The sequence below is a fragment of the Callorhinchus milii genome, unplaced genomic scaffold, assembly GCF_018977255.1.
Source record: "Callorhinchus milii isolate IMCB2004 unplaced genomic scaffold, IMCB_Cmil_1.0 Scaffold2, whole genome shotgun sequence".
NCBI classification, from domain to species: domain Eukaryota; kingdom Metazoa; phylum Chordata; class Chondrichthyes; order Chimaeriformes; family Callorhinchidae; genus Callorhinchus; species Callorhinchus milii.
Window position 1 is genome coordinate 40,029,080 of NW_024704743.1, and position 25,400 is coordinate 40,054,479.

Sequence of the window (25,400 nt, forward strand, 5' to 3'; positions counted from 1 at the left end):
CTGATCATCAGTGAATCAGTGCTCCAAGATGTTATGCTGTGTGAAATGCACTATAAAAATGCAAGTTGTTGTTGTAATGATGTTAATGGGCAAAAACAAAGGATTATTTTCTGATCAGTAAAATACAAGTCATTGGTCAATGAGTGACATAACGCTTTCATTTCAGCTGCTGGCCTGGCTCAGTTGGTAGCATATTCATCTCTCAGAAGGTTGGGAGTTTAAACCCCACTTTAGGATTTTGAGATCATAGTCTAGGCTGGCACTGTATTACAGTACTGAGGGAGTGATGCATTATTGGAGGTGCTTTTCTTCAAAGAGATGCTAAACCAAAGTCCTTTCAGCCTACCAGGTGAACTTTCAAAATCGTAAGGCATGATTTGAAAATAGAAATAAGGTTTTTCTGGTGTCCTTGCCAACCCCAGATAACATTGCTCATTCACTTCATGGCTGTTTGTGGACACTGTTGTGCATACAGTGGCTACTGCATTCATTCCCCTTTAAACACTTTGATGACATGATAAGGTGCCATATCGAATACAAGGATTATATTTTCTCTCTGTTTGTTGTTCTTGTTTGCAAATTACGCACCTTATTTTATGTTACAAAAATCCTTAAATCAAATATTCTTTTGCAAAAGAAACCCTAGATCATATCTCTCCCAAGTCCTTTTTTCTCTGATTAAAACTATTCAATTCACTGCAATGTTTTCAATAATTTGGGTCTTAAATATTGGGATCATTCTTATCACTCTTCTGTCAACCCTCTCCAGGATATCAATGTCCTTTGTAAGACAGGCAGTATTCTCATCCCAATCTAAATTGATGTGAAGAATAACCCCTAGGGTGCCCAAAACTGCATGCAGTATTCCATACGTCGCATCACCAATGATCATGTGCACAAGGTTAGAAAAGGTTGCTTCAGATGCCCTTGAAATGTATCCAATTAAATAGTTAACCTCGGTGATAGCCCATGACTGCCAAAAGATTATTTCACCCAAGGATATTTAAAGGATCAATCGTTCCTTGTTAGTATCCACAATGACAGTTAATAGGTTAAATTTCACATAAAAATAAAAACAGTACACATTTTATATCTGGCCATTATATATATACAATAATCTGGAATGCAGATATCCCGAGATTAATAATACAGTGTCTTTATCGTAGTGTTTACAGAGAAGTGGAACAGGGACATTTGAAAGTGACATTTGTTGAAATTCAGTTACTGGGCCCACTTTGAGGGGATTGTTTCAGCGACACATTGATTTGCATCTCTGCAAAATAAACACAATGGATGTGAGTCAATTTGGCTTCTGCTCAAAAATGGTTCTGAAGCTGTGGTTTACTGTCCAACAGATAGGCCAAGAACTTTGAAGAGGACATTTTTTTGTTAATGTAGCAGCAATGTTTTATAAAATTAAAAATATCACACACAGCACTGGAGTTCAGCTAAGGAGTTCATCACATGTTTCAGTGCTCAGGTGCAAAACTCTCCTTAGTCTCTGGTTAATGTGAGTAAAAGTAGGAAATTTCACTTAGCTTTGGCCTATAAGATCAATTAAAATTCTTAATTTCAACCTTCATTTGGAAATGGATCTTCTGTAGATCTTTAAAAGAACCAGCTGCCAAAGCAAGATTGAATTTAAATATGTTTTTCACAATTCTGTGTCATGTTAACCTTAAGACAACATTATTTTTCAGGCAAAAACATGTGGGATGTTATGTTATTCAACTTAATGATAGATTGAAGGGAAAATTCACGTTACCTCCAGTTATGTGATTGTAATAAGATTTCTCCATTCACAAGAGACAAGGACATAAGATTGGCTTAGAATGAAAAAAGGCCATTCGGTCAATCTGATCTCATCCTTCCAGAAAACACACCATAACATCCTCCCATCACAGCACCAAGCTGCTTTTTCAATAATAATAATCCTTGCATTAAATATAGTGTTTTCAAGACATCTCAAAGAGCTTCATAGAATATACTGTAAAGTGAGTATATTTTGTGGGTGAAATGTGGCAGCCAATTGTGCACAGCAACAACAACAACAACAAGATTCCATTTATAGAGCGCCTTTCACGTCGGGAGGACGTCTCAATGCGCTGTACAGTTGGGTCAGGACCCGAGCAGGGGGGAAATGGTCAGGCTGAGGGGAGGGAAGGGAGGGGGCGAGGAGGGGTAGAGAGTTGAGAGGGGAGCTGAAGGCACGGTCAAAGAGAAAGGTCTTGAGACTGGCCTTGAAGGAGGAAAGGGAGGAGGCGGCGAAGGCACTGGGGGATAGAGTTCCGGAGCCTAGGGGCTGAGAGGCTGAAGGCCCGGCCACCGAAGGTAGCAGACCGGAGCCAGAGGAACGGAGGATACAGGCAGGTAAGTAGGGGGATAGTAGGTCAGAGAGGTAGGAGGGAGCAAGGCCGTGAATGGCCTTGTAGGTGAGGATGAGGATCACAAATAGTGTCCCACAAACAGTCGTGGACTGTGACCAATTTTTTTTCAAAGGAATTATTAGCCCAGGAAAAGCGATCCTCCAATTGACTAACAACCGGGTTCCTACTTACAGCTAGGTATGGAAACTTACTCCACAAGTCCAATGTCCTGACCTCAACCACCCTTCCTGGCAACATGCTTCAGTCATTAATTACCCTCTAATAAAAAAATCCTGGTGTCTGTCCTGAAATTGCCCTCTGCAACTCCAAACCTATGCCATCTTGGTGCATCTTAAAGTATTGATCTGGGTTTACTTTTCAACTCCATTTAAAATGGTGTACACCTCTGTGAAATCCATTCTCAAGACTAAAAAGAGCTACCTTGTCTAATCATTGGTCATAGCTCATTACTCTAACACTGGGGATTTTGTGGAATTACAAGTAAGTTCTGTAACTTTACTGGTCAGTGGAATTTCATCTCCTTTGTGTCTACTGCTGCAGAAATAATTGCATGGAGGGAGCATACTGAGAGTTGTAGGTAAAGGCTTGATAAGGTTAATAGCAGCAAAATATCGGATGTGAATCACCCAGGATGAATGCTCAGTAGGGAAACCATTGAGTTGGAAAAGTTATCAGGAGGTTAATAGCCCTGGAGGATAATAGAAACTATAAGTGAGATGGAGAAAGTGGATCAGGGTTCAGACACAAGTCAGCGGCAATGAGATTAGTGGAGCGATGGGGAGGTCATATATAGATCTGGCAGTGATCAAATCCCGAGTCAGGTCTTTGAACTCACATAATCTAGGATGGCACTTAAATACAGTAATGGGGATGCACTACATTGTCAGAGATGCCATCCTTTGTATGAGATGTAAAAACAGAGGACATATCTGTCTGTTCAGGTGAAATTAAAGTTCTTATAGCACTACTCGAAAAGGGATGCGAGTTTTTCCTGGTGTCCTTGCTAACAATCCCCCCGAGATACAATTGATCATTGACTTCACAGCTGTTTGTAGGGCATTGCTGTGTGCAAATTGGCTGGTTTGTTAATGTATGAAATCCACAGTGACTGCACTTCATAGTAAACCTTTGAACCGCTTTGAGACTTCCTCCTGATGTAAAAGACACTATATGAAATGCAAGGATTATTATATTAGTTTATTATTATTAATGATTAATGTGATTGTTTAATGACTAAAACCATCAGCTGTCAGGAAATAAACTCAGTAGAGAATAGACTTGGGTAGGTGTAACAAATACAAGATTGGATTAACCATGGATCGGGATATATTACTGCATTTATGTCTGCTACACACATCAATTTAAAAGCATCTTTATCATACTGCAAAACACCTCCATGCATGGATGAGCTGAAATGATCGGAATGGATTTAGTGAGTTATTTTAGGACATTAAATATATGCTTGCTAGTATAAAATCCTTGAACTTAATTTGTTTCAGTTTAAATGACTGAAGCTGGAAATTGTTGGATTAGAGGGCAGGACCAGATACAAAGAGAAAAAGAAAAATAGCAAATGCCTCAAATTTAAACTATTAAATGATGAAAATATGCAGTCGATCAGTTATTGTAACTGAAAGAGAAAGACAGATTAGCATTTTGAGTTTGACATGTCATCAGAAATGGAATGGTTGAGAGAAGACTCAATACACTTCAATATAATGATACCAGGTACAGTATTTCAATCGGGCGATACTGGGGTTGAAACAATAAACATATGAAGAAGGGCTGGCTAAGTTTATCTATTTTTACTTGAGCAGAGGTGGCTGAGAAGGGATATGATAGATGTGTTTAAGATACTGAAGGGACATGAAAAGGTAGAGAGGGAAAAAATGATATCCTTTAATAAGGGGAATCAGTGACAAGACAACATAGACTTTGGTTTATTTGAAAAAATAGGGGAGAGGTTAGGAAGAATTTCTTCTCTCATAGGCTTTGGAATTGATCATCAGCAGTAGCTATCCAGGCTGGATCAATAGAACCCTTCAAAAGGGAACTAGAAAAGCACATAGAGTGTAAAAACGGTAAGGGATGTGGGGAGAGAACTGACAAGTAATATTAATAAAAACAAAATCACAATTTCCAAAGGACAAAGTGTGGATGTGATCTTGGGACTTATAAGTATTATAATTCAGGTGGGGGTTGAGTTGACTCTGAGATTCATTGTCATCCTGGTTATGACAGGCGCAGCATTTGCTCCACAGGGCACCATGCAAAACTCGATTCCAGGGCCACTACAGGTTGCCAACAGGTCCCCAGACAACCAAACTTCTGCTCTGGTGCCACAGCTAAATGCTAAAGGGCAGATGATGTGCGCCCAGAGCGACCACGGATTAGCTGTGGACAAGTGTTTATTAGGCACACCCCTCCCTGCCCCCAACAGGCTAGGTTGATGGGGAGGTGGTTTCAATAGATTTCACGATGGCTCCTTTGTTGCCTCGGAACCACATGCAATTGCATGGGTTGCATTTGGTTAATGCTGCCTGTGAGTTATGATACAACAAGAATCTTGTTGCCATTTTAGCTAAAGAAAAGGGAGAGAAACTGTGAGCATGAAAACGTTTCCTAAATAAGCAATCTTGTTCGAACTCTCTGTACGTTTTCACCCACAAAGTGAAGCACTTTGAGACTTCTCAACAATGAAATAAGACGCTATATCGAATGCAAAGATTATTATTATGCTGGGCCCAACTGTCTCACATAGAGAGGGTGTTCATGGCAATAAAGAAACACATTTTATATTTGCTGCCATTACCAATGGTGGGAGTGGTGGATGAGTGAATCAAAGCATTGCGAGAGATTCAATTTCTCTGAAAAAGCAGACAGCAAAGAGGAGGAGACAATGTGTCTGCTACTGAAATCAATTTGTAGTGATGGAAATATGGGAAGGCATGTCAAATAGAGGTGGTATGTGACGGTGGTAAAATTCAGTTAAGGAAATGAGTGCAATGTAATAGGTCTTTAGTCTGAAGTTAAGCAAACCGATACCATCATGCATATACAATTAAACTCCTCACCCCAAAGGAAATAGCTTAAATAATACTAATAATAATCCTTGCATTTGATATAGTGCCTTATCACATCTTCAAGACGTCTAAAAGCATTTTGTAGAATATATTGTAAAGTGAATTGACTGTATATTTTGTAGGCAAAATGTGGCAGCCAATTGCGCACTGCAGTGTCCCACAAACAGTCGTGGATTGAGTGACCAAATAATTTAATTTATTTTAAAGCAATTATTACCCCTGGAAGAGCGATCTGCCAATCAACTAACAACCGGTTTCCTACTTACTGCTAGATAAATAGAGGTGTGTGGAATAAAGAAACTTGCCCAACATTTTGCCCTACCCAGGAATCAAACCAAGGTCTATTGCTTGTGAGGTGAGTACTCTAACCACTGAGCGACAGGAGCTACAGGACTCCTTATCAGAATTGACTTGTTATCCAAGTGTAGTATCACAAAAGCACAAAGTACTTGAATCAGAGCACAAAAAAGTTTCTAAATTTCTTTAAGATTTTTATTCAAAATAGTCGCATAAGTCTTATAGACATTTACAGTGGTTCCTACATGAATGCAAAAACTGAATTGTTTACCCTAACTGTGTAGATACATAAACTGCAAGCAAGCTGATAACACAATGCATAGCACAAATGACTACCGACACAAAAATACTATCTGAACTCTGTAACTGATCAGATGTATGAAACTGAAGCATAACCCAAACAGGATCACAGGATAGTGAACCTTTTACCTGCGTATCACACTGCATGGGTGGATGAAGTTAGTGGATGGAGGAAGATGGGGAAGCTCAGTGTGCCTGAGACAAATGCCTTCTCACACATTTTAAAAATTCCTGAATCGCTTTGAAGACCAAATAAAATTCTGAGTTGTCAGAGGTATGTAAAATGGAAACATTGTCTTAAAAATGCAAAAACCTGAGTAATTACAAGATATCCAGATATCCAGTGTGACTAGTTATTAGAAAATCATAATTCACATTCTTTTTGGGAAACGACTGGAATATTGAGTGAGTAACTAGCGGGTTGATCGCTTATTCTAGGAGCAAGTTATCAGAATTTGACTATATATACTTTACAAATGGATAAAATTAATAAATAAGACAAAAATACAAAAAGATTTGCATCTGGCTCAGCTTTTCACCTGTACATGAGTCTTTTCAAATGTTTTCATTTAAAGAGGACGGATGCTATGAAAATAAATACACTGTAAATGGTGAAGTTCTGAATGGCGCTGAGCAGCAAAGAGCGTTAGTGGCACAGATACATAGAGCTTTCAGATGGGAATTCAGGCAGAGAAATCCATAAGAAAAAGACAAATGGGTTTCTGTGATTTGTATATAGGGGCGTTTAACGATAAAGGGGGAAATTATGCAAGACATTGACCAAGCTACAGTTGGAATACAGTACTGTATGAATAAAAATGTGGGACCCCATTGCAGAAAGGTCATCAGAGCCATGGAAAAAGTATAGCATAGGTTCACAAGCATGAGAAATTACAATTATGAGAATTGGCTTAGAAAATTGGAGGGGTTCATTTGATCAGAGAAAGTTAAGAGAGATTCTAACAGAAGTTCTTCAAAGTTCTGAAAGCTTTTAAGAGATCAAATAGTTATCGATTTTGCTTGTTGAATGGTAAAATGGTAACACGAAAGCATACACTAGACAAAAAGGGAAATGGCTAAGCATTTCAAGAGAAACAATAGGAGAGAAATTCCACCAATTCTAGATTTACTCTCTTGATGCAACATTTAAGAGAGTCATGAATTTGGCGAAATCATTGAACTCAATCTCAAGTTTTAAGTTATCTTTCTGTAGATCCTAAACTAAATTGGCAGAAAAATGGCTTCAAGATTAAGGTTGAATTTGAGAATTTGCCAAATTGGAATGCTCTGAAATGCAATTATAAATAGAGTAAATCTGGACTGGGGTAGATTTCTTTCTCAAACATGTACAGGGGCAAAAAAGATGTGAAGTTGAATTTGTTTATATAGCTCGAGTGACAAAACTAGCACCAGCTATTAATATCTATGATTTTGTGCCCTGTACAAACATGAACATTACAGATGTGAAGAAGCACATGTAGGAATCAGTTGACAACACATTGTTATGTTCCACTGTTAAAAATGTATGAAGAAAATGTAATTGTTGATAGGAATCATGTTTATATTTCAATTACCAAGGATAGGGAAACACATGCTGATGAAGAGATGTGAAAGTGAATACATTGAGTGCATTTAGATAATTACTTGTATTTTCTGCATTGTTACAACTGTAATTATGGTATTAACATTAATTAATATTTCATTTGCACTGAAGTATTGAAATGTGGTCATGTATTACACCTCAGCAGCAATGGATAATCTGGAAAACAAACACAAAATAATGGACACCCAAGAGTGATCACAAGCTAATAATGTGGAGAACCTGAGCGCTCAATGACATTTTATATCACAAGGGTGAACTTTAAGGGGCTCATAACAATCATTTGAATGCCAAGATTACATTAATGTCTTCAAATCATTCCCGTACCACACAGGTATTGCTTGTTATTCAGTTTAGCGTGAGATTTGTGCTGACAGTACCTGTTGGTGTGCCGTGTAACTGTCAGTATGATTCATCTCATTTTGAAAGGCGAGATTCACGCTGGAGGGTTAACACCACAGCAGGTTTATTGAAAAATCCCTGAGTTTAAAGATCAGAAAATTCTAATATCTATTCATTTTGATGCCGATTTGTTGAGTGTTATTCAAATAATGGGGAGGAGTGAAAAAATGCAACTTGATGTGCAAATTCAACAGGGTGATAATTATCACATTTTTGAGAATTGTGGCAACAAAGACCAGTCAATAACTGACGAGCTTGACATCACCTATAACCAGTTCATAGAATAGCAGATAAAAGTTGAGATAAACATGCCAAATAAGAGATTAAATGGAGCGTATAAAGAGCACTACAAATGTGGGTCTGCAAATACCAGTCAGACCTGTTCCTTTCAATCAGTGGTCTAACAGATCAAGAATAAGAGCTACCAAAGTGTAGTCATTTCACGAGATCAGCAACATTCTGCTCAAACACTGAAACTGCAAATTGACTCCAAAAACTGTGCAAGCATTTGCAAGGCTAATAGTTTTGAATCTTGGGAACTGACACCCTTTCAGTACATATCAAATTGTAAAAATACTGTTGGGAAGATAGAAAAACACACAACCATTCCAAATAAGCTACATATCACTTGAGACATCTGCTTGCTCAGATCTGAAATCGGCAGTCATAGTCAATGTACACATGTTTCTGCATGTAGGTGAAGAATCTTGAGATTTTGGAAAAATAGTACATTTTCAAATTATTTTATATACTGATCATCTGTTTAAAAAATAGCAGATCCTGGCAGGTACATTGCCTACTGGGGCACCTCACTAATATGGCTTTTCTGACACAGGAAATGCACAGAGGGAATTCACTGATTCATTAAGTTTTGTTCTCTGTTTATCAAAGATATTATTATTATTTTCCCTGCTCATTTGCACCATCCACTAGAAGTTGTTAATTTAATTTCAAAATCGGATTAGGTTCCGGAGTTCATTTCAACACTTTTTGTGCAGGACAAAAAGAATGGTAATTGTCTTCCCAACAAGCTCTGTCCTCACCACTATAGGATACTGCTTGATCATTTACACAGTGAAAACTTAGGAGTGCTTTGTAATTTTAGATACGGTTATTCATGAATGTAGATCAGCTAGTAAAATAATTCCATGAAATCACTCTATATAATAGAAACATAGAATTAGGAGTAGGCTGTTCAACCCCTCGCGCCTGTTCCATTATTCTATAAGATCATGGCTAATCTGTACCTCAAATCCAATTACCAGCCCTTACACCGCTTTCCTTAATACCCTGCCCTAACAAATATCTATCCACCTCAGTATTGAAGATGTGAATGGATCCAGCATCCACAGCCTTTTGGGGGAGAGAATTCCAAATTTCCACTACCCTTTGGGTGAAAATCTGCCTCCTGATTTCACTCCTAAATGGCCTAGCTCTAATTTTAAGATTATGCCTCCTTGTTCTAGATTCCTCCACCAGAGGAAATAGTTTCTCTGCATCTATCCTATGGAATCCCTTTATTATTTTAAAAACCTCAGTCAGATCATGCCTCAACTATCTAAACTCAAGGGAATAGAGACCAAGTTTATGCAACCTGTCCTTATAAGTTAACCCTTTAGCCGTGATATCATTCTGGTGAATATGTGCTGCATCCACTTCAGAGTCAATATGTCCTTCTTCAGGTGCATTGCCCAAAACTGAATGCGGTACTCCAGATGAGGTCTGACCAAGGTTCTATTTAATTGAAGCATCATTTCTTCAACTATATGATAAGTAGTTCAATGTAATTCCATGTTGCTCTGCTCCTTTTATATTGTACCATTTGTGTGCCAGCTGCTTATGATTTTCTTTGATTTTGCCTTGTACAACCAAGTGCCCTGGGGGTCTATAGATGTACACAACAGGAGAATAGCAATTACATTATTATAGTTGCACTAAAATGCTAATGGTTAATTAAGTGATAAATTACTACCCCAATACAATGAATAATTGATTACCAGTGACCCTGTAATCTAGCTAGTACAGCATCAGCTTTCAACACAGAGAGCTGTTTGTTGTTTTCTACTGAATTAACATTTGTGGTGTGCTCACCTTAGGTAGGGGTGAGGATGTTGGGTTAAACACTGTGCAGTATTGGTGACATTCACAGAGTAAACCAGTGATCACTTAGCAAGGAGGAGGTAAGTGCCACTCATGTCCTCTCTTCAATCTCAGGTGGGTTGTCGAACTATAGCATTAACATTAGAGTACTTTAAACAATTTGTCTCCATATATATATAGCTGTGCCTCCAGATCAGGGCTTGAATGAGCATAAACTTTGTGTAACTGAATGTCAACAAGACAGAAGCCATACTCCTTAGGTCCTGTTAATGAGTTCTGTCCTGTGGCTCTGAACTTCTCAACCTCCCTGGCCTATCTCTCACACTCACCGAGCCAGTGTTCAATCAAGATTTGACCCACAGCTGTCCTTCCTTCCCCACATCCGGTCCCTGACTAGGACCTCCTTCCACCACCACACTGCCAGTCTCCAACCGAACCTTACCCAATACACAGCCGAAACATTTGTCCATGCATTCGACGTTCGTCACCTCCCAGCTCGACTTCTGAAATGTCCTATTTGCTGGTCTCCCCAGCTCCTCCACAAGATCCAGCTGATCCAAACCTCCGCCACCAGCATACTCACCCATACTAAACTCCCTACCCCCATTACACCTGTTCTGATGGGGCGGAGGACAAAAAGTTTTAGTTAAAATTTCGATTAATTTTCCTATTGATAAAATATACTGATGTGAAATGGGTTCTGTTTTGAGGCAAAATAAAAGTTTCTAGTGCAAACTCAAATCTAGGTTTATTGCCATCTGCTGTGTAATTTGATCAAATCTGTGTATGGATCTGTGTGCGAAGGATGTTTAGAGTCTTTTCACCATAAAAATTTTGATATTGACAGTGTAAAGTCAGACATTATCAAGCACACTCTCAAGCTCATAAGGAAACACCTTTTGGACACACGTTTTTACACTAGAATACATTTTTTTTCAGTATATTGTAAATGAGAGGTACATAAAGGATGTGTAAATTTCTTGAATATAAATTTTAATACATGACTGAATAATAATAATAATCCTTGCATTTGATATAGCGCTTTTCACGTCGGGAGGACGTCCCAAAGCGCTTCACAGAACACACTGTAAAGTGAATTGACTGTATATTTGTGGGCGAACGCGGCAGCCAATTGCGCACAGCAATGTCCCACAAACAGTCGTAGATTGAAAATGACCAATTTATTATTGTTTTTGGAGGGATTATTATTAGGCGTGTGGAGTAAGGAAACTTGCCCAAGGTTTTGCCCTCTGCCTGGAATTGAACTCAGGTCTCTCGTTTGCAAAGCGAGTGCTCTAACCACTGAGCTACAGGACTCTGAAGAAGATAGCTTAATACAGAGGGTCAGGATGATACCCTCATAAATCAGCCACAACATGAACCAGATCCACAATAAAATGTTCTGTGTTTTAAACTAACATACCCTAACCCCAGCCTCCTAACAGCTTCCTTAACTGCACTGACTTTTCCATTAGCCAGACTGGCAAAATTAAATGCGATACTGTCCACTCAATTAAACTTGGATTATTGCTGGTTTTGCTCTGTGCACATATGTTCTCTTCTGAAAGGCGCTATACAAGTGTAAATAGTATTGCATTTTGCAGGATCCGTGTTTTGACTGATCAAATCCATGCAACACTGGTATTATGAATGGGATGCTGGTTAGATTTCCCATTCAAGGTGTCAGCGAACAGAGATTCATGATGCTGCAGGAAGAAAAATTCTGCACAAAATATCTGCCCCAAGGTTACTAGTAACCAGTATATAAACTGAATAACAAGAAGAAACCAAGCTGATATCCTGCTCTATTCTTTCATTGTGCACTTCTAATGGGATTTCTCATTATAACAGCACACTGAAACATTCATCTTACTTAGTGAATGGAGCAGAAAAAGGCCCTTAGAGAAACCAATAAAATGAACAGATAAGTGTCTTTTTTTACATTTAGGATTAGCAATTCAGTAGAATCCACTTCCCTTTTAACAATAAATTGATTTATTTTGCGGAGGTGCAAATTGCTCCTTCAACTACCCCCAGTGGGTGGCTTAAAGAGCATAGGAAAATAGGAGAACAGGAGGAAGCACAACAAACATATTCCACTCTGCTAGTAATCACAGGATTGGTTTGGATGAAAAAGTCCCTTGACCCATCTGATCTGGATACAGTTCAATATCCTAGCCTCAACCCTCCTGACAACTTATTCCAGTTCTTAATTAGATGTTGGTAGATCGTTTAATCACAATTTCCCACCTCTTCAGCAAACCCCTCAATACCTCTACCTCCCAAGTACAGTAGAACTAATTCTGTTTTGAACATTCCCATTGATTCTGCCTCTACAGCTTTCAGGGAAAGAGGATTCCACTTCTTCACAACCCTCTGTGTGACTTTAGGTGTCAGAACCTACATTTATACTGCACATTTCATGGTGAATCACTACCCAAACTGCAGGGCATCAAACACATTCTAATTATTAATGGGGCACAGATCACCGACAAGAGTGAAGCAAGTTTCCAACCTGTGATCCAAATGCAAAGCAAGCAATAGCTTGTCTCTTGATCTGGTCTGTTCTAAGTTATGAAACAATGCTTTGATATAAAAGCTAACCACATTGGAGATAACTTTGTTGGTGATATGCTATAGGCATTTTCACATGCACCACAGCATCTAGCGATAGAGCTGCTTAAATACAAGCTGCAAAGGAAAATGTAGTACAGTGCTCAGGAATACAAATGATGTAAACAGGTTAATCCAAGTAAATCCAGATTAGTTTTGGATGAATGCGTTGCACCTTGCCAATTAAATCCACCGTGCTTCACAATGAAAGAAATATTGACAATTCTTATCCCAATTCTCATCAGTAGTTAGACAGAATTCACAACAATAGAAAATGCTCGTGAAATGAACTGGAACCAAACTAATGGAATAGGTAAGTTATCATGAAAGAGCATTTAGGTCTGAAAAAAACAGTTGTGTGTTGTTTCTTTTTTTCTTGTTGACAGGACATCACAAATTGAAAATGGATTGTAAGTGTGTGATTGACTAAAACTCCTCTGACGTTGAAAACGTTATTCTAAAACACTGGTAAAATGTTTATTTTAGACTTCAGAAGTGTTTGAAATAAATTTAACTGCTAACGGCAGAATGCTTTGCCCTAGTGCATTGAAACAAAAATGGAAACTGGATGGATCAGAAAGGCAAATGCAATGCAATCTCCTCTCTGAAAACTGCTGTAATTTATAGTGAACATGAATCTATTGCAAGATCAACCCCTTTCTAAAATAAGTATATCTAGTGGAAAAAGGAAATGTCAATTCTCTGCAGTTCCAACCCTTTACAAAATTACCCAAAACACCAGTACTAAATTGAACAAACCTGTTTTTTTTAATCCAATTTAAATTATTATACACATCGATAAGGTCCCTCTGAGATGTCTCCTTTCAAGGTTGAACATTCTATGTAACCATCCTTGCACCTTGTCACAGACAGGTTGCACAAAGGGTACCCCATGAAATATTGATTATTGACAATTAATTTGGTATCAAAATCTATCTCGGGGAATTGTAGCCCATTTTATTCTAGAATTTATAATCCCACGTGAAACTGGTTTAACTACCATTGAACCATCGGTAAATTGAGAGCAACTTTGCAAATAAAATCTACGCTTAGATCAGAACCTCGCCAAAACCACAAGTCAAATAAGCTGTTTATAAATCATGAACAACTTAAATTGTAATTTGAGTAATTCCAGCTAAATAAAATTAAGTATAAAATCTCACAAAAGGAATTCAATTCTAAAAGTGCTGCTGACTCCATGTGAAAAATGTTTTAATGTCTTAATCTTCCTTGGAATGCTGAGTATTAAATACTAAATAACTGGAAGAACGCACATTTTATGTTTGGATTAGATTACAATTTTGAATTAAAATTGAGTGCTTGGATCAGGAGATTTGTCTGAGAGCATTTAATCGGAAGAGGATTAGTATTTTTAAATGGTATGTTTGAAGCAGGTGCGAAATGACCTGCAGTTCGATATATATCATGCTGACTACGTCATCAAATTGGGTCTGGCCATTTGATAATGACTTCCTAAGCATTTTGACTCTGAAATATCATTCTTCATCATCAAAGATGGCACACTAAAAAAAACCTTATGTTTGAAATAGTGTCTTTCACCTCATGAGGATTTCTCAAAAAGCTTCACAGCTACTGTTGAGTGATTGTGTACCATGAGGACATATGATAGCATCTCAGAGTTTCTTGTGATAATACTTGGGAAATAATTAGATTGAGAATCAATTTGAGCTTTTCACAAACAGTTTTTAATTTTGTTTTGGTCAGCTGGATGTCTGACACATGGAGAAACTTATTGCCGTGCTCCAGACCAAACTACTGGGAGTTCCACACATGTTTTTCATCTGCCTTGACTGGAATGTGCATTCTCTCTTTGTTTTTTCCTATTCCAGAGCATTTAGGTGAAGGTTGGCAAGTGCCAATGCTTTGGAACCCCAGAATGGGCCCTGATATACTGCTGGAGTTTAATCAATCAGTTAAAACTGCAAAACTTACGACTGCAGAGCACACTCCAGCAAAGTTAGTTGGAGATGACGCTAAGAATGAATTATGCAGAAACCTATTAAAATGTTTGACAAGCATCAATTGCATTTCAGTTGAAGGTCACATATATGTCATGACAGTATGACAAAACTAATATCTTACCTTGCCAACATACTGAGCTTCTGGTCCTATGTGTTCTTCTAAAACAAAGAATTGGTTCCAGACCCAGCCTCGTTTCGGACGATGATGAACTTCTTTCTTTCCCTCCAAGTGCTTACTTTGATTTTTTGCCACCTTTAAAGTGTTCTGGAGGGACGTTGTTAAACCAACTAAACAAAAGCAGACAAACACCGGGCACAAGGAAGTGGTGAATGTAAGTTTCATTGTGAGAATAAGTCTGGTTTCAGTGAAGTTCCTTTAATTTTTCCAAATGCTCTTTTAAAGTGCAACAGAGGCACCGATATATCCACTATCAGAAGGCAATCCAAGGAAACCTTGATGGTTCCATGACTGGACTACCCACTAGGGAGAACGTCAGACTTTGTTCACATCATGGAAAAGCCTTAGCAACCTGGATGTATGTTCTGTCGATCTCATCAATTCTTCCTGTGGCTTAACATGTTAGACCTATTGTGAAGACAAGAAGAAATCAATCAATCATTACAATATAAAAGATGTGTATTGACTAAGTAAATTGGCACATCAGAAAAGTATCTACATATTCACTATTTTAGCCAGTACAATACCTGAAAACAGATTGCAATGCCCTTTCCTAATGCAGGAAATTAGGTATTATCATAACCTTTAATCAATCATAAAGGAAAAAAGGGGGGGAAGGGAATGATACATACAAAGAATCTGGGCAAAATTAAACATTAAACTGAAGCGCCACAGCAGAATTCAGACACTAAGGAGCAAGATTTGACTTTTGTCATCACCACTGATCATTAAGCAATTGGAGATTCCACAAGTAGCGGAAGTGGAATCTGTTCGTAGGTGATAGATAAAGTCCATAATATCCCATGAATTTGTTGGCTCACTGCATTACAAAGTGTCAACTTCTGGGTCATCAGGTTGTTACAGGAAGTGTCTTTGGCAGTAACCTGTGGAGTCCTGCAGCTTAGTGGTTAGTGGACTCGCCTTGCAAGCGAGAGACCTGGGTTCGATTCCCAGCAGGGTAAAACCTTGGGCAAGTGTCCTTACTCCACACGCCTGATGATAATGTCTCAAGAGAAAAAAACAATAATAATTTGGTCACTCAATCCACGACTGTTTGTGGGACACTGCTGTGTGCAATTGGTGCCACGTTTCGCCCACCAATATACAATCAATTCACTTTACAGTATATTCTGTGAATCGCTTTGAAATGTCTAGGAGACATGAAAAGTGCTATATCAAATGCAATTTTTGTTTATTATTATAACCTCATGATCCAAAAGTTGGGCATTGGTTTAAAAATGTGGGGCTCCAGCCAGCGAGTGGGAAGACAAAATTGCTGACTTCTAGTCATCATGACCATCCTACAGGACCTGATGTTGGCCACAAACTGATGACCATTTTGGTCAATTGGTCATCTTGGCTTCCTCTGTGCCTTCAAAGCACTGATGGAGTCATTGTGTGCATTTTAGATTTTTTGAGTAAGAAACTGCTAGGCGTCACACCACAACTGTGCAATAAGTGAATCTATAGCCACAGCTAAATGCATTATAAGGTTGTTTCACTGAATGTGAAGATCAAAACAAAGAGAAGCAGAAATGAATGTTAAAGAGGCAAGTGTACATTTTCTTAGTAAAAACAGAAGAAGATTCCAGCTGGACTTCAGACAAAAGCAATTTATTAGCATTAAATAGCTAGAAGCAAAATACCAAGAGTATTGTAACTGGATCTAATAATAGTCACGAAAAGTGAATAATATAATGAAAATCATCTTCTAATTAACATGCGTCTTGGGGGAAGTTCAGCTTTTACTATCTTTTGTTTTACTTGTGCCCAAGTAAATAAACAATAACACCACTTTATATTTTCTCCTAGAGGAATTATCCTCAAGTGAGAACAGGAGATGCATGATTCTATTCATCCTACCATTCCCTGATTTCATTCCATTATATCTTCTTCTATGACATAAGACTGGTTTGCAATTACAATTATTTCCAAATAATGAGGAACTCAGTTGTGGGACTGGGCAAAACATGTGATAAATGCTGTGCTTTCAAAACAAGGCTTTGAATCCTACCTAGCAGACCAATAGGATTAAATGCTCCCATCCTTGCTATGCTAGATAAAATAAATGTGTCTTGATCCAGACACCAGTGGTTAAAAATGAACAATGTAAATAGCTCATAAATCAGACCTATGTGGAACTAATAATAATCATAATCCTTGCATTTGATATAGCAGTGTGTTGGGAATATGTCTCAGTTCTTCAAACAAAGAGCCAAATAGCCACCAGTCATTTTAATCACAAGGAGTTCACATCCTTCGTATATATTTGCGAGAAGGAGAAGAGAATGGGAAATGCTGTATGCAGTTTGCATGTTAAACTTGAAATGAAAATGTTGTTTAAAATCTCTTTGTTAAATTGGTCATTCACTTCATGCCTGTCTATGGCACATTACTTGGGGAAAATTAGCCGCCTGCAAAAAACAGTCACTGCGCATTACAGTAGATCTTGTAAAGTTCCTCCCACTGTGAAAGGGACTATATCAAATGCAAAAGTAGCGCTATCCCAGGAGAAGTGCTCAAGAGTCCATGGACCGCAGTGGTCATTTTTACCGATCTCAGACTTAGAAAGGACTGACCTTTAACTCTTGGAAATCCTGATCTTTCAAAACTGAGAGCTCATAAAGCAGGAATAAAAGCTCAGTCCTTTATTCAGCTGAAGTCCTTTATTCTAACATAAAGCTTAGCCAAATAACTATTATTAGGTTTAATACTCATTGGATGAACTTAAATTTAAACTACACATTAAACAGCTCCTTTTATTGCTGTGTACTGATCTCTAAGCCCTACAAAATAATTCTTATAAATCAGTTGGAACGTGTAAAATTTACTGTGTGGTTCCCAGTATCAATGATAAAACTGTTGTAAAATTGAGAATAATATTCAGAAGATAATGTCGGGGAAGAAAATCTGCCCAGATTGAGGCAACTTCTTTTGTTCACAAAGGATCCCCGCAAAACCTGATGTCAGACAATGACCTTCAATCTTTCATGCTGGAAGTCAGTTGTTTTCCCTGGTTGAATTCCTTCCTTTCATTAACATTTTTATCCCCACAGTACCTAGACTGTGCTATAATCCGGGGTTAGAAAGATTAATCCGCCACCATGGCTTTGCACATACTTTCTCAGCTGGAGCTTGGCTTCTTTAGAAATCTGAATTAAATACATGTTAAGATAAGTCACCTAGCACAAACATTACAGCTTTCTTATTTTCTTGGCAAATTTACTTCCAATGACCTGACAGATCATGCACTGTTGGTTTATGAGTATAAGTAACAACAAAGCCTTTTGGATGTATTGACCACTTATAAGTCTATCTGATACTTGGGCAGGTAATCTTCAATTCACTTCCTCCATTTTTGGTTGATGTGTTGGAATCTAATTATTCTATCTTAAAAGATAATTGCAGTTGTGAACCAAACCAGAGAGTGAATGACCTGGAATCTAACATTTACTTTGCAATATTCTTTCACGAGAAAGTGGTCAGTGACTTTCCATTTTTTTTACAAGCTTCCCACTGCTACTGCCCTGGGATAAAACTACTTTTTTGGCTTTTGGCTTACTGGGCGAACAAGAGCTGAGTGGGAAGAATCCCTATTCAATTTTGTACTTGCCTGCATTGCACAGCTGCAATCAGATCAACAACACCGAAAGTTTACATTTATATTACTTTTCACATTAGGAGGATGTCTTAAAATGTGTCACACAACTGAATGGGAGCCCAAGGTGAGTGGTAGGTGAGGTAGGGAAGAGGAAGTTTGAGGAGGTGGTCAAAAGCAGAGTTGAAATGATAGGTGTTAAGGCAAGTTTTTAAAGGTGGAGAAAGGGATGGCAATGGAGTATTAAAAGATATGGGAAGTGACATAGAAGAGTGGGATTAGATCAAATGTTTAGAGAAAAGCACTTTTGATACATCCCCATGACCTGAAAAGAATTATATAAGTATAAAGTGTATTGTAAATTGTATAAAAACACCAGCTCAGATTTGATGGACTGAATGTCCTTTTTTGTATGTTATGATTACAATCGGTCAAGAAAACATTTGAAAGCAGCTTATTAATGTCAACTAATAGTCAGTTTCTCTTTACTCAATGGCTTTGATCCCATGTGGAACAGAAAACTAAATTCAGACTTTCAGATGAGACATCAAACCTCAGTCCCATCTGCCTGTTCAGATGGACATTAAAGATCCCATGATACTTTCAAAAAGAGATGGAAGTTTCTCCGGGTGTCTTTGCCAAAAATCCCTAGAATAAAATTGGTCATTCAATTTATAGCTGTTTGTGGGACAGTCCTGTCCACAATTCCACTGCCACATTTACTTACAGTCAATGCGCTTCACAATAAAAACAACAAAATTACATTTATATAGCGCCTTTCATGTCGGGAGGATGTCCCAAGGAGCTGGACAGACAGAATTACGGACCCGAACTTGAGGGTCGGGGTGGGGGAGGGGGAGTGCAGGGGGAAGCAGAGAAATTGAAAGCACGGTCAAAGAGGAGGGTCTTGAGGTGGGTCTTGAAGGTGACGAGGGAGGGGACGAGACGGAGGGACTGCAGGATGGAGATCCAAAGGGTGGGTGCAGAGTGGTGGAAGACCCGTCCATCGATAGTGGGGCGAGCAAGGTAGGGGACATGAAGCAGACCAGAGCCCACTGAGCGGAGGGAGTGAACAGGATGGGAGGGGTTTAGGAGGTCGGAGAGGTAGGTGGGAACAAGACCATGGAGGGCTTTGAAGGTGAGGACCAGGATCTTGAACTGTATCCTCTGTGTGATGCGAAGCCAGTGGAGTTGGGCAAGGATGGGGGTGATACGGTCATGGAGCCTAGTGCAGGAGAGGACAAGGGCTGCAGAGTTCTGGATGATCTGCAGCCTGTGGAGGGAGGAGTTGGGGAGAAATCATGCATCAACAACATAATAAGTTGCTTTACCAAATGCAAGGACTATTATAATTCTAAGGAAAATATTTCATAGTTTTGGGTATGGGCAGCTCATTGCACAATCATAGCAATGAAAGTGGATGTTGTGTTAACAAACTATTGTAAGTTATTCAGCATTTCAGTGATTCACCTGATAATCAACAAGGGAGTGAGACCCAGTGCAATTCATACCCGATACACTTGTACTGCAGCAAATCTAGAAGGCTTCAGGAGATGAGGCTCAATGCGGATTTGCATTAGCTCAATTTCTACTAGATATCTGGTGTTGAATCAAACTGATTGAATAAAATAAATCATACATATCTTCAAGGATATGCCTATACCCATTGTGGTGGGTGACGAAAAAAAGTTGAAAAACATAAACTGCCAGTTGCTTTCTGACCTTTACCTGTATCTGCAATATGTTTTACAACCACAACTGGCTAGAGCAAGCTTCATGAATGGCAAGCATCTCAAGGGATGTGGTGACAATGGTTTTTTGACATAGTTTTAACCCATATATATGGAATTGTCATGTAGCACACTCTCGGGGTACTTGTTATTTTACATATGTCATAAAAAGTGTGTGAAATACTGCAAATTAGACCCCCACATTTTTTTAAAATTCACATGTACATTACATGGTGATTGCTTTTATGTTAAGACTTTAAATATTAACATTCAGCCTTCTTGATGAGATTGTAAGATTCTTTTTTCATGGAAAATGATACCGACTTCATGGAAACGTATTCGGAAAATAAATTATATCAAGACTCAAATGTTGCATTGCTTGAATGAGATATGACGGAGATGAAAATAATGTGCAAGACTTCTTGCTGTTCCTCATCCATTAAAACATCAAACGATGGTATACCTCTAATACCCACAAAAATCCTCCAATTCTGGTGAGTACCACTGACTGCTACGATTTAAATCATTACTTCATAAAGAAATTCAATTGAAGTCAAGTGGGATTTCATGAGAATGTCAGACAAGGATAGGAGAGCTGTTTAAGTGCTGTTTTATGTTATTTTATAATGTTGTCAATTTCAGCATTATATAACAGTCTAAATTAGAACTACACTACAATTTGTTTGTGCATTTTGCAGCAGGTTGCAAACCACTTGTTCGGTTCACTCAGTTGGTAAAACCACTACAATCAGTGAAGTAGTACCAGACAGACCAGGAAAGCAGTACATTTGATCCCCAATCTACGCTGCGCTAGTTGATTTTGGCATATAGGACTCTTCAGGCTTATAGGATTGAAAAAAGTAAACTTTAGTAAACAATACTTTAGGACACAGCAAGATTGTAGAACTTAATAATAAAAGTAATAAAAGATATTAATGAGAAAAAATATTTAAAAAAACAGATTTTTGTTACATAAGGGTATCAAGGGATACCAGGCAAAGGCGGGTAATTGGAGTTGAGGTATAGATCACCAATGATCTAATAGACTGGCGGAACAGGATCGAAGGGTGAATGGCCTCCTCCTGTTCCTATGTTTCTATGAAATTATGTGTCAGCCTGTCTTAGCTGGTAGCACTCGCACCTCTGAGTCAGAAGTTGTGGTCAAAGGTGACACTCCAATGCAATGCTGGGGGTGTGCGGCAATGTGAATTGCAGGCTTTCAGATGAAATGTGAAACCAAGGCTTACCTGGCTGTCCAGTTGGACATTCCATGGCACTATTGAAAAAGAGAAGGGAATTTCTTCAATCGGTTCCACTTTTGCCAACAAAAACACTTTCACTGCACTTTACAATAAATCCTGTGAAGCGCTTTAGGATAGCTTCCTAATGTAAAAGGAACTATACCAAATGTAAAGATTAGTATTATTATACAAGAGAACTTGATTTTGAGTTGTGAAGGTCAATTTCAGGACAGACACCAGCTTTTCTTTATCAAGAGGGTAACTAACAATTGGAACAGTTTGTCAGCAAGGGTAGTTAAGATGAGGACACTGGATTCATTAAAAAACAACTTGATGCTGTGATGCGAAGATGGAAGGGAGGGTAATCTGGAAGGATGAGATGAGTTGGGCCGAAGGGCTTTCTTCATCCAAACCAATCTTCTGTTCTTATGAGAGGAATTTTTTTCTCTTTCACCTGAACAGGCAGACAGGACATCAGTTTTACAACTCATCTGAAGTACAGCATCTCCAACAATGCAGCACACCCTCAGTATTGAACAGAAGTACCAGTCAAGATGACGAGCTTAAATCTTGGTGTGGGGTTTGAACCCAAGCTGACACACAAGCCATTGCATCTGACTTCTACTGTAAGTAAATGGTGGTATATCCATTTCATACTGGATTGGCCAAGAGCTGTACATTCTCTCTGTTCTATGATTGTGCCAGGAACATCTGCTTATGTCCACTTCCAGAATAATGTGGGCACATGAAAATATACAATGATAAATACAGATTAACACTGCAGCATATTTAAGCACAAAGTATTCCCTGCCCCTTGGGTTCCTCTTCATCACTTTCTGCCATGCATTAGCTCTATTACTTCTCAGAAATTAACTTCTGTTTATCACTCAACAAAGTTGAAGTAATTCAGTTGCAATGAATAATTCTTCAGTGCAGACATAATCAGTAATGGACAAGCGTCTGGCACAGAACCCTCTACTGACAAATGAACAAACCGGAACAAAATAAATCCGCCCTATAAACTTTACATTGGACATCATTTATAAAAGTGAATACCAATGGAGGGATTCTCAGACTGAAAATCCATCTCAGAGTCTGAATGCACATTATTAATATTCCAGATTTATTCTCTCAAATTCTGAAATCATCGAGACTTCAAAGAGGTTGGAAATAAAGAAAAAGAAAAGCTGGAGAGGCTGGGAATTGGAGAAAACAGAAATGACCATGAATTCAGATCAGATTAACCAACATCTAAAAGAGATGCTTCAGGAATGATCAGACATCAGTCAATTGAACTGAGGAAACTTCTGTATTCTAAAAGACAGAGGAGTACAGCAAGAAAAAAATGCACCAAGAAGCAACAAAAAATATATTATGATTGTGTTTGGTCAGCTGGGTGTCTGACAAATGTGGCATCCCATCACCAAACTTAAGAGTATCCAAACCAGATTGTGGATTCTTCTGCACAACTCACAGTCTGGTTTGGATACTCTCAAGTGTGGTGATGGGTTGCCACATGTGTCAGACACCTGGTTGACAAACCCAAAAGTCTCAATTATGCATGAAGACATCTTTATGTAAGGAAACATCTTTATATTATCTCTAAGATAGATAACATCTACCTGACTGACCAGGACCGCTTTTTTCCATGTCTGCCACATTGCCCCACCTCCGTCCATACTTCACAACTGACGTAGGTGAAACCCTCGTCCATGCCTTCTTGACATCCTTGCTCAACTATTCTAATGCCCTCCTCACTGGTCTCCCCAGCTCGACTATACACAAATCCAATTAATTCAAAACTCTACCGCCCAGATTCTCACCCACACAAATCTTTTTACAACCTTCACACTTGTCTTTGCCTGGCTCCACTGGCTCCCAATTATCAAACAGATCAATTTCATGATCCTCTCACGTATTTTCAATCCCTTCATGTCCTCGCATCTACCGACTTATCCCACCTGCTTACCTCTCACTCCACCAATCACTACCTCTGCTCGGCTAGCTCAGGCCTCCTGAGCTATTGCTACTGTCAATGTCTAGGCAGATGCTGTCAATAAATGTAGGTGTTAGAAATAACAAAAAGATTTGACAAGGTAGACAGTGATAAAACCTTATTTTCTGGAAGTCAGAACAAGATGAAGTAATTTTAAAATTAGAGATGTTTAAGAAAGTGTTTAACTCCTTATAATAATATTAGTATATTAATAAAGATCCTTGCATTTGATATAACACCTTGCACGTCAAGAGGATGTCTCAAGGTGTTTCATAGGATTCAATCGACAAAATAATCAATTGAAATATTTCTGAAGAGGGTGGAAAAATATTTGGCTATCAAGGGATATGGTCAAACTGTATTAATGTGCAGATCAGCCATGATGTTACAAAATAGTTAAATAGGCTTAACATCTTCAATGATTTATCCTAATCTTACCCTCTTACAACAACAACAACTTGGATTTATATAGCGCCCTCCACGCCGGACGGCACCTCAGAGCACTTCACAGTAACGGATCTGGGGACCGAGCCGGGGGGAGGGGGAGGAAGGTGACCAAAGGTGTCGAAAAGAAAGGTCTTCAGCAGAGACCTGAAAATAGGAAGAGAGGGGGCAAGGTGAAGGGAGTGAGGAATGGAGTTCCAGAGTCTCAGGGCATAGTGACTGAAGGCACGGCCGACGAGGGTGGAGCGAAGTACAAGGAGGAGGCCAGACCCGGAGGAACAAAGACAACAAGGCACTTTTGATGAGAGAGGAGGTCAGAGAGGTAGGGGCGTGCAGAGGAGTGGAGGGATTTGAAGAGAAGGGTGAGGATCTTGAAGTCGATCCTCTCTGGAACAGGCAGCCAGTGCAGTCTGACAAGGACTGAGGTGATCGGGGAGCGGAGTTTGGTGTGGGTGAGAATGCGGGTGGCAGAGTTTTGAATAATCTGGATTTTGTGGATGGTAGTGAAGGGGAGACCGGCGACGAGGACGACATTAGAATAGTCCAGCCGAGAGGTGACCAAGGCACCTCTTATGTTCTTAAATTGTCTATTTCTATTGTTTGTTTTGAACATAAGAAAATTGGAGTTTGGAAAAGGCCATCAAGTTTGCAGCAAAGCTAGTTCCTCCAGTAAGTGGCACCGTGGCATCTTAATGTATTTTGAATCACTAGAATTTGTCACCGCTTTTGCCTTTCTTGGCAGATATTTCCAAAAACGCATCTATCTTTAAATATGATTTCTCAATATCTTTTTGAAATACACTTTTGATTCCTTTCCATTTAACGTTCTCCATTCAAAACTAAATGGGGGTGGGTGGGGGAGAGAAACCTGCAGCTACTATTAATAACTGGGAATGTGGAATTAAATGTAAAAAAATCTTGGCTGTGTCTGCATATAGCTGAATAACATGAGCACAGTGCTTCATGGAATTAACACTATTCAGCAGCACTTCTTCATGAAAAAGTCTCGCTTACTAATTGTGGTTGTCTAGTACAATATGTAGTATTTTTAAACAGTTGCAAGATACAATGAAAAATGTAGCAAAAGAGTATGTAATGAAAAAAAGGCCATTGGGGCCATTAAGTCTACAATTTTCTTAACCACACATGATCTACCCTATCATTGATTCTAGCCAACCTCCACTCAGAAATTAGTTCTACAAAAATACTTCCTGATCTTTGGTCATCAAGTCCAAATTCCAAAATATTCATCCAATCCCATATCTATTCCAATTACACCTGACCTGCTACATTAGAATGAAAGGCATGTTGTACCATATATCCCTCCATCCAATAACCTAAAGTCCTATGTAACCTAATTCAAGTGGCACTTTACCCACCATGTTTTGATGTATCATGTTCTCTTTTGCTTTTCAGCCTCTTTGGTGATCTGCATTATGGCTGATCATC

General features: G+C 38.8%; 1 protein-coding gene across 1 annotated transcript in view; it reads right to left on the bottom strand.

Moving 5' to 3' along the window:
* LOC103183954 (cadherin-18) overlaps positions 1-15,107 on the bottom strand; it is an 88,796-nt gene extending 73,689 nt beyond the window's left edge. The window contains exon 1 of the mRNA XM_007901724.2: positions 14,886-15,107. Within this exon, the coding sequence (XP_007899915.1) occupies positions 14,886-15,107 (222 nt within the window). The remainder of the gene's footprint in view (positions 1-14,885) is intronic.
* Positions 15,108-25,400: the final 10,293 nt, after the last annotated feature.